The sequence below is a fragment of the Symphalangus syndactylus genome, chromosome 16, assembly GCF_028878055.3.
Source record: "Symphalangus syndactylus isolate Jambi chromosome 16, NHGRI_mSymSyn1-v2.1_pri, whole genome shotgun sequence".
NCBI lineage: Eukaryota > Metazoa > Chordata > Mammalia > Primates > Hylobatidae > Symphalangus > Symphalangus syndactylus.
Genome location: NC_072438.2, coordinates 71,951,945 through 71,962,808, shown reverse-complemented (window position 1 = coordinate 71,962,808; position 10,864 = coordinate 71,951,945). Strand labels below are relative to the sequence as shown.

Sequence of the window (10,864 nt, the reverse complement as noted above, 5' to 3'; positions counted from 1 at the left end):
CCACGCTCGACTAATTTTTTGTATTTTTAGTAGAGACAGGGTTTCACCACGGGCAGGCTGGGCTTGAACTCCTGACCTCAGGTGATCTGCCCACCTCGGCCTCCTAGAGTGCTGGGATTACTGGCGTGAGCCACCATGCCTGGCCAGTATTTGTCCTGTACTGGGAAAATTTTTTTAATAAAATGGCTCTGTCAAATTCGAAAAATGGTGGCTCCTCTAAAGGAACTGCTTATAAATTCATAACACATAATAATGTAATGACCATGCAAAAACAAGACTTCTGCTTTTTTTCAGTAAGCAGAAAAATTATTTACAATACTGTTGACTTAAAAAAATCAGGCCAGCCTGTAATCCCAGCACTTTGGAAGAACAAGGCAGGTGGATCACTTGAGGCCAGCAGTTCACAAGACCAGCCTGGCCAACATGGCAAAACCCTGTCACTACTAAAAATACAAAAATTAGCTGGGCGTGGTGGTGCACATCTATAATACTAGCTACTCGGGAGGCCGAGGCACGAGAATTACTTGAACCTGAAAGGCAGAGGTTGCAGTGAGCCAAGATAGCGCCACTGAACTCCAGCCTGGGTGACAAGAGCGAGACTGTCTCAAACAACAAAATCGGGCCAGGTGTGGTGGCTCATGCCTGTAAATCCAGTGCTTTGGGAGGCCGACGTGGGTAAGGACTCCTTGAGACCAGAAGTTTGAGACCAGCCTGGGCAATACAGCAAGGCCTCCATCTCTACAAAAAAGGAGCTGGGTGTAGTGGTGCACACCTCTAGACCTAGCTACTTGAGAGGCTTAAGCGGAATTGCTTGAGCCCAGGAGTTCGAGGCTGCTGTGAACTATGATCGTGCTACTGCACCCCAGCCTGGGGGACAGAGCGTGACCCTGTCTCAAAAAACAAAACAACCAAACGAACTGTCAAAGCAGAGGGTACTAAGGAATATTCAATCCAAGTTACTCTTTCATATAACTAATGTGGGTCTAGCCACAGCTATGAAAACAAGCTATGTAAAAAATACAGAAATAATTATTTTAGTAAGAAACTTTAATGGTACCAATTGCATTTTTGGATGAAGACACTCAAACCAAATGCAAAATTTTGGTCCCAGATGGGCTGAAAACATCTTTAGTACATAATTGGAGGGTGAAGGAAGCAGCCTGGCAAAGTGCTGACCATGAACTTTGAAACTGTCATTTAAACAGTGACATAAGGTGTATAATCTACATTTAGCCATTCTAGGCTTGTTTCCTCATCTAAAAAATATGATGTTTACTACCTACAATTCACTTACGATAGTTTTAAATGGGAAAATACATAAAAAGACCTAGCATGGTGCCCAGAATCAACGTGTAGTAAAGGTCAGTTCCCTTTTTTTTTTTTTTTAAGACATGATCTCACTCTGTCACTCAGGCTGGAGTGTAGTGGCATGATCTCACTGCAGCCTTGACCTCCCAGGCTCAAGCAATCCTCCTGCCTCAGCCTCCTGAGTAGCTGAGACTACAGGCATGTTCCACCATGCTCAGCCAATATTTTTGTATTTTTAGTAAAGACGGGGTTTCGTCATGTTGCCCAGGCTGGTCTCAAACTCCTAGGCTGGAGCAGATCTGCCTGCCTCGGGCTCCGTAAGTGTTAGGATTACAGGCGTGAGCCATCGTGCCAGGCCAGCATTCTTCCCTTTTAAGAGAACTGTGAGGAACGAAATTCTAAAAGAGAGTAAAATGAGACCCAGAAAAATTTAAAAAGGGAAAAAAAGCCTTGTCCAAGTTAAACAGACAGTACAGGTTGAGTATATCTTAGCTGAAATGCTTGGGACCAGAACTGTTTTGGACTGTGAAATATTTGTATCAGTTGAGTATCCCTAATCTGAAAATCTGAAATGGTCCAATGAGCATTTCCTTTGAATGTCATGTAGGCCCTCATAAAGTTTCAGATTTTGACAATTTTCAGGTTTTTAGATTAGATAATCTATATGTGATGAATCTGGGAGAAAAGTCTGAGTCTCCTACTCTATTTCCCCCGTGGTCTCCTATGGTTTCCTGGCCCTCTAAGACTCTGGGGGAAGATTCTGACCCTAGAAAGAAATTAAGCCAATATAGTATTGAATTACAAAATTTTCTGAAAATTATGTGCTTAAGCAACAAACATTTGTCAGGAATAACAAGATGCAGTACTCAATAAATTTGAATATGATTTTACTGAAGCATACATCATTTCAAAGCAAAAGTAGTTTATGTTGTCAATTCTAACATATAATACATTTAAGTCATTATATGAATTTCATTTTTTGTGTATTTCACTGTAGTGCTGTGACAACAAAATGACATCTGTGTACCAGAGCATACATATATCAACAGTAAGATGTAATTTTTCATTACATCACTGCTAGAATATTTAGCTTTGTGTAGGAGACATAAGCATGTTAATAAGATGGCCACACCAAATAATTTTCTGTTTTTTTCCTTAGATAATCTTCATTTTTTATCAGTAATACTTTATCAACCTCACTGTTAACAGAACTGTAAATTATCTGGGTGATGGGGTGTGTGGAGAAGATCATCTGTGTTATACTGTAATAGTTGCTAGAGTAATCTCACACACACCAGTAAGGAACTGTCACCATAATGAAGGGCTAGTTACTGTTGTTAGTTGCACAATGATGAAGTTCTTTTGAAAATATTGGTTAGCCCACTTATATGTGAAAAATGCCCTTTCCACTTATACACAAGAAAAAAATATTCAGAAAGTTATTTTTGGCCTTGCTATGTCAAAAAGTCAACTGTACAAAGATCTACGTGTTAAACCTAAAATTATAATTTTAAAAGTCTATTAAAAACAAAAAAGTCATGCATTTTTATTATCAATTATGCAGAGGCTTTAAAACTGTTGCAAGACCATATAGTATATATTAGCTTTTATACTGCTAATGCACAACTAACAGCAAACTTGATTAGATTAACAGAATTCTGTCTTAATTACACCTTTATATATCACACTAGAGACAAATGCCACAAGATCTGCAGAAACATTCAGTTCTGAGCACTCGAATGGCAGGGTAACTTTTTGTGTTGTAATCCTTCACATATAGAAAAACAAATTCTGCAGTCTCACGTTACAAAAAAACGTACTGCTGTAAAATATTAAGAAGGGGTAAAGGATATCGTCTATAACACAAAGTAACTTACAACTAGTGTCAAAAAGCAAACAAAACCTCTAAATCAAAATACACAGAGCAACTGAAGCACAAATCCTGCATTAAATACAGTGAAGATTTAATAAGACAATGCACTAGTTAATAAAAGACACAAAAATAGGGGGGGAAGCTAGGGCAACCAGAAAATAAAATAATGGGAAAAAATCGGAACTACTGTTTTCCCCCTAGTCGGAGCACTTTTTTTTTTTTTTTTTTTTTGGGTGCCTTTCCATTCAAATAATACCTAACACTGTACATTTTTTAATGTCATAGAAAAACTTGGTTCTTCCATGAAATCCTTTAAATTCTTGATAAATTTTTCAATGTAGACATTATTATGAATGAAAAACAGCCAACAAATGGGCACCTGTTTTTTTAACACTGAAGATTTACAGACAGTTTTTAAAAATTATCATAATCTTTTTTGTCTTTTTTCCCCTCAGCTTCAAACCCATCAACTCCATCACTATCTCTTCTTCGTTTCCTGTTGTTGTGGATGTTAAAACGTTGGCTCATTTGCGGTAATGGATCCATGCCTAGAACTTTGTGTATCTGGCGGAATGCAAGGAGTCTCAATGCAAACTGCAACAAAGAGAGTCAGAATTTTGAGTTAACTGAAAAACCCCAAGTAGTAATACTTATTACATTTACCTCCCTCCAAATGCAACATTAAAAAGCATGTATAATGAAAGAAACATTTAAAGGAATTACTTTCACAACTGAAATAATCTGTTCTCATGTTTTTATTTCCTAGCTTTTCTGTGTGCATGCCATTTTGTTTTCTTAAACATTAAGTAAAAAAAACACAAAACTTTAACACACACACAAAATTACAAAAATTATGAGAGGTGACATCAAAGAAACAAGCAGGATGTTGAAAACAAAGAAAAATGGGAGCTACCTGCTTTAACAGAATGGTTGCTGATGGCCTTCCTAGGCATTTGGTAGACAGTATATAATTTAAGAACTGTAATTATACTCACGTGGATGTACCAAACTTATTTACCTAATTTTTTACTGGTAAACACTAGGCTGGTTTCAGTATTTTTTTTTTTTTTTTTTTTTTGAGACGGAGTCTCGCTCTGTCGCCCAGGCTGGAGTGCAGTGGTGCAAGCTCGGCTCACTGCAAGCTCCGCTCACTGCAAGCTCCGCCTCCCAGGTTCACGCCATTCTCCTGCCTCATCCTCCCAAGTAGCTGGGACTACAAGTGCCCGCCACCACGCCCAGCTAATTTTTTGTATTTTTAGTAGAGACGGGGTTTCACTGTGTTAGCCAGGATGGTCTCAATCTCCTGACCTCGTGATCCGCCCGCCTCGGCCTCCCAAAGTGCAGGGATTACAGGCGTGAGCCACCGCGCCTGGCCTCCAAGTATTTTTATTACTGTATTACAATGAATGCTTGTTTTAAGATGTTTCTGTGCACTTATGTGACAAGTTCTGGAGAAAGAACTTTTATTAATCAGTGGGACCGCTGAACATATAAAAGTGGTAAGTACTAACAAATGAAGCTCCCCAAAATTTATACTGATTAATATATCCACTAGTAATATGTATGCGAGTCTGCTTCTCCCCTTCTGGATACTATAAACGGAAAAATATTCTCACAAGTATGATGGGCAAAACAGTATCTAATTGTTATCTACAACATTTTTGAGACATGGTCTTACTCTGTTGCCCAGGCTGGAGTGCAGTGGTGCCATCACAACTCACTGCAACCTCGACCTCCCTGGGCTCAGATCTCACTCAGCCTCCCGAGTAGCCAGGAACACAGGCTCACACCAACACACCTGGCTCATTTTTCTATTTTCTGTAGAGACGGGGTATTTTCGCCATGTTGCCCAGGCTGGTCTTGAACTCTGCCCACCTGCTAGGATTACAGGCGTGAGCCATCATGCCCAGCTATAACTTGTATTTATTTATTTATTTTTTGAGACAGAGTCTTGCTCTGTTGCCCAGGTTGGAATGCAGTGGCGCGATCTCGGCTTACTGCAACCTCCGCCTCTCAGGTTCAAGTGATTCTCCTGCCTCAGCCTCCAAAGTAGCTGGGATCACAGGCGTGTGCCACCATGCCAGGCTAACTTTTGTATTTTTAGTAGAGATGGGGTTTCACCATGTTGGCCAGGCTGGTCTTGAACTCCTGACCTCAGGAGATCTGCCTGCCTCGGCCTCCCAAAGTGCTGGGATTACAGATGTGAGCCACCGGGGCCAGCCAACGTGTATTTTTTAATCAATCAGTGAGGTGCAGCATATTTTTGCTGGCTCATTTGCTTAAGTTTAAAGATACCATATGAAATTTCCAATAATATCTTTCACGGCTTCCTGTATTTACAGCCTTCTTAAAAAGATCTTGCCTATGTAAAAATTATATTTTTCTTAATACTTTGATAATTTATGTGTGGCTCCTTAAGTCAGTTGGTATGTACTTGTATATATGTATAGCTTAATTTTTTCCTTAGATGATTAGCCAGTTATCTCAACACCACTTTGCTGATGATTCATCTTTTTCCACTGATTTGAAGCATCAGGTCTGTCATACATTAATTCCCTTATATCTAATGGTCTACTTCAAGGCTCTTCCATTCCAAAGGTTTATCTGTCTACTTCTGTGCCATAACTACATTGTTTAAATTTCTGTTGCTTTATAGGATGTTTTGGTATCTGGTAGAGTTGAACTTTTCTTAGCAATTCTCTTGTATTTCCAATTCCAAATGAAAATTAAAATTGGCTGAGTGTGGTGGCTCATGCCTGTAATCTCAGCACTTTGGGAGGCCAAGGTGGACGGATCACTTAAGTTAGGAGTTTGAGACTAGCCTGGCCAACATGGTGTAACCCCATCTCTACTAAAAATAGAAAAATTAGCTGGGTGTGGTGGCGTGCACCTGTAGTCCTAGCTACTCGGGAGGCTGAGGCAGGAGTATCGCTTTAACCTGGGAGGCAGACGTTGCAGTGAGCCAAAATTGTGCCACTGCAATCCAGCCTGGGTGACAGAGTGAGATTCTGTCTCAAAAAATACAAAAAGAAAATTTAAGGCTGGGTGCGGTGGCGCAAGCCTGTAATCCTAGCACTTTGGGAGGCCTAGACGGGCGGATCACGAGGTCAGGAGATCCAGACCGTCCTGGCTAACACGGTGAAACCCCGTCTCTACTGAAAATACAAAAAATTAGCCGGGCGTGGTGGTGGGCGCCTATAGTCCCAGCTACTTGGGAGGCAGAGGCAGGAGAATGGCATGAACCCCGGAGGCAGCTGCACTCCAGCCTGGGCGACAGGGCGAGACTCCGTCTCAAAGAAAAAAAAAAATTTTTTAAATCGATTTTTAAAGTTCTATCCTCTTCTCCCTCTGAAATTTTAATTAACCTTTTTTTTAAAAAAAAAATTAAAAAAAAAGGGGAGAGGGGAAAGTTCAGACCAAATGTTAATTAATCCTCTTGGCTGAAGGGCATATCGAACTATCAGCAGAACTGAGAGCCAAAAAGAGCCTATTGTTTTCCAAGATAAGGGAAGGGAAAGCAAACTTCTCACTGAATCATATCATCTTACCTTGTGCTTTTACTTCATTTTTCTTTTATTAAAATTTATTAAAATCTATTAAAATTCTAAAGCTTAGCCAGGCATGGTGGCTACGCACTTTGGGAGGTAGAGGTGGGAAGATCACTTGAGCCCAGCCTGGGCAACATAGGGAGACCCTGTCTCTACAAATAATTAGCTGGCCATGGTGTCGCACACCTGTGGTTCCAACTACTTGCAAGGCTAAGGCAGGATTGTGTGAGACGGGGAGGTTGAGGCTGCAGTGGGCCCAGATGGTGCCACTGCACTCCAGCCTGTGTGACAGAATGAGACCGTCTCAAAAAAACTGCAAAAACAAAACCAAAAAACCCCTAAAGCAAGTTTGTCCAATCCGTGGCCCTCAGTGTTGAATGTGGCCCAATAAAAATTCATAAACTTTCTTAAAACATTATGAGATTTTTTTGTGATTTTTCTTTTTAGCCCATTAGCTATCATTAGTGTTAGTGTATTTTATGCATGGCCCAACACAATTATTTCAATGTGGCCCAGGGAAGCCAAAAGACTGGATACCCCTGCCCTAAAGCTTAAAGATATGCTAATATCTATTTAATGGGTTGTTTACTTTCAGCCAGAAGCATGTGCCATTCACTATGCAATCTTAAAAATGTACTGATACTGTAGCTGGTTTTCAATGAGTCTAAGTTGCTCCCTAACAGTAGCCAATGCCAAAAGATTCCTTCCTTAGAACACAAAAAAATGTGCATCAGTACAGAAACATTGTGTATGACTGAAATCACTATGATTAGAAAAGAAAATCCTTGACCAGGTGCGGTGGCTCACGCCTGTAATCCCAGCACTTTGGGAGACAAAGGTGGGTGGATCACGAGGTCAGAAGTTCAACACCAGCCTGGCCATCATGGTGAAACCCCGGCTCTACTAAAAATACAAAAATTATCCAGGGGGTGGTGGCGCATGCCTGTAATCCCAGCTACTCAGGAGGCTGAAGCAGGAAAATCGCTTGAACTCAGGAGGTGGAGGTGAGCTGAGATCACACCATTGCACTCCAGCCTGGGTGACAGAGTGAGACTCCGTCTCAAGAAAAAAAAAAAAAAAAAAAAAGAAAGAAAAGAAATTCCTTGTTACTTCATGAATAAAAACAAAACTTTCACTACATGACCATGTCTATGTAAGACTATCTTTGGCACCAATTTAAAAAGATTTCTTAAAATCTTGAAACTAGGGGGACTTCAGAGACATGATTTAATCTATCCCTCCATTTCTAGGGATATACCCACTTAACCTAATTCAAGGAAATTTTACAGTCACTTGATTAAACAGTAACTTTCTCTACATAGTTACAGCCTTCAATGTAACTGGACTCTTTTTTTCTGGTAAAATTCACATACCTTTAAAATGTATACCTTTAAAATGTAAAATTCAGAAGCTTTCAGAATACTTAGAAAGTTACTCAACTATCACTATTATCTTATCCTAGAACATTTTCATTACCTTAAATGGAAACCCCAAGCCCAAAGGCAGTTACTCCCCAACCCCTCTATCCTCAGTCCTTGAGAACTACCATTGCCTATGATGAATATTTCATATAAACGAGATAATTAGGATAAAGTTTTTAAGGTTCATTCATGTCGTAGCATGTGTCAGTACTTTATTTCTTTTAATGGCTGGCTGAATAATATTCTAATGTATGACTGTATTTGTTTATTCACTCATTCATCAATTGATGGACATTTAGGTTGTTGCTACTTTTTGACTATCACATAGAATGCTGTTTTGAACATTTGTGTACAAGTTTTTGTGGGGACATATTTTTTTCAGTTCTCTTGAGTATACACATCTAGATATGAAAGAGTTGCTGAGGCATATAGCAATCCATGTTTAACTTACTGAGGAGCTGCTAACCTGTTTCTCTTTTCCTTTTTTTAAGCGATGAGGTCTTGCTATGTTGCTCAGGCTGGTAATGCACTCCTGGGCTCAAGAGATCCTCCTACCTCGGCCTTGCAAAGTGTTCAGATTACAGGCATGAGCCGTTGCTCACTGAACCCTCAACTTCCTGGGCTTAAGTGATTCTCTCACCTCAAGCCACCTGAGTAGCTGGGATTACAGGTACATGCCACCATGGCCCAGAGCTAATTAAAAAAAATTTTTATAGACATAAGGTTATGCTACGTTGCCAGGTCGTTCTTGAACTCATGGGCTCAACCAATCCTCTTACCTCAGCCTCCTAAAGTCTTGAGATTACAGGCGTAAGCCACTGTACCTGGCCCTAACCTGTTTTTCAAAGTGACTGCTGTTCACACTATTTTAAATCCCTGCTCTGATTTTGAGATAAAGGATAGTTACTGGTTTAGTCATCCACATAGGAATTTATTGCTCCAAAACTTTTCCCCAAAGTTAGATAATTCTAGTTGCTAAGAATTTTGGCTTATACAGCTGCTTTGAAAATCCTGAAAGTCTCAAAGTCATCTGTAGTCAGGACTTGATACAGCATTCTACTTAAGTCTATAATTATTAGGGACTTTTGCCAGTAGTTTCTCTACTTCACTTAAGTTATAAGACTGTTAACTTCCCAGGTGAGAACTAGGAATATTTATCATCATAATATACTAATTCTTTTTTCAGAGAGACTTATAAAAGGTCCTTCCTAAAGATAACATAATAGGGTTTTCTTCTACATTAATAGAAAATATCCGAAGATATCTCATATAGAATAATGAATATTTATACATTTTTACCACAGAGATATTCTTACTAAGCATCAGCCTATTTTTTTTTTTTTTTTTTTTTTTTTGAGATGGAGTCTCACTCTGTTGCCCAGGCTAGAGTGCAATGGTGCGATTTTGGCTCACTGCAACCTGTGCCTCCAGGGTTCAAGCGATTCTCATGCCTTAGTCTCCCAAGTAGCTTGGACTACACGCATTCACATGCCACCACACCCGGCTAATTCTTGTATTTTTAGTAGACGCAGGGTTTTGCCACGTTGGGCTCAAACTCCTGACCTCAGGTGGCCCACCCGCCTCGACCTCCTTAAGTGCTGGGATTGATTACAGGTGGAAGCCACCGCACCTGGCCCAGCCTATGCTAATATTTTATGAGTTTCTAAATGAAGGAATACTCCAGTAAGTAAAACCAATATAGCATTTGAGGTTTGAGTGAGCACCCTACAATCTCTTGTTCTGCATGTGGTTTGTAGGTACTTCTAAGGTCTGACAAGAAGAGAAAATTCTACCATATTACTGGCAATTATTTAGCAGCAAGCTGAATTTGAAGATTGATACAAATCATTCCCATACAAAGACATTTTGGAATTTTAATCATCATCGAGGATTAAGGGTTTATTTTATAATCCATTTCCTTCTTGGGAAGGGATGATTAACCCTATAAATTTTGCCCGTTTAAAGGTATGTTAAACTATGTACACCTACCTATAGAAAGGAATTTTAATAAATGACAAAGGCTGTATCTGGCAGAAGCAACTTAAAAAGGATCACTGGAGAAAAGACATACAGGGGCATACAAGAATAAAGGCAGACACTGTGGAAGGAAATAGGGAATCATTCCAGAGACAAAGGAAGGAAGAGGGACATTAACATGGGCACTACAGGCCACCGAAAAACAAACTGAAATTGACACTGGTACTTCAGATTTCACCAGTTATATATGCACTAATTTATGTGTGCATGTGTGTATAGCTCTGGGCAATTTTATCACACACGCCACCTTATGTCATGTAACTACCATCACAATCAAGATGGTTAACTGTTCTATTGCCACAAGACCCCCTTTAGAGCCATGCCATTCCTTCTTCCTATCCTTAACTCCTAGGAAACACTAATCTGTTTTCCCCCTCATGCAAGTATTATGTCATGAGTGCTACATAAATGCATTATATATTATGTAACTCCTTCACTTTTATTAAGAACACTTCTAAATGTTCTCCTAAATGTCCTCCTAAAATCAGACCACTTTCTTTAAGGTCACGTTTTTAGAAAAGTAAGCATTCTTCTTAATGAATTTTGTTAGTTTTCAAGTGTTTCCTCCTGAATTTCTTTTCCCTTAGATTTATAACTAATTCCTTTAAGTATTAAAGGGAGAAAGAACAGACACTTAAGGCAACTATCTTCTTCCCTAGAATATAAAATGAAAGAAA

General features: G+C 39.6%; 1 protein-coding gene across 1 annotated transcript in view; it reads right to left on the bottom strand.

Moving 5' to 3' along the window:
* Window positions 1-2,178: 2,178 nt before the first annotated feature.
* The window catches only part of ZFR (zinc finger RNA binding protein), a 91,218-nt gene continuing 82,532 nt past the window's right edge, over window positions 2,179-10,864 (bottom strand). The window contains exon 20 of the mRNA XM_055245684.2: window positions 2,179-3,775. Coding sequence (XP_055101659.1) covers window positions 3,596-3,775 — 180 coding nt within the window. The 3' untranslated portion in view covers window positions 2,179-3,595. The remainder of the gene's footprint in view (window positions 3,776-10,864) is intronic.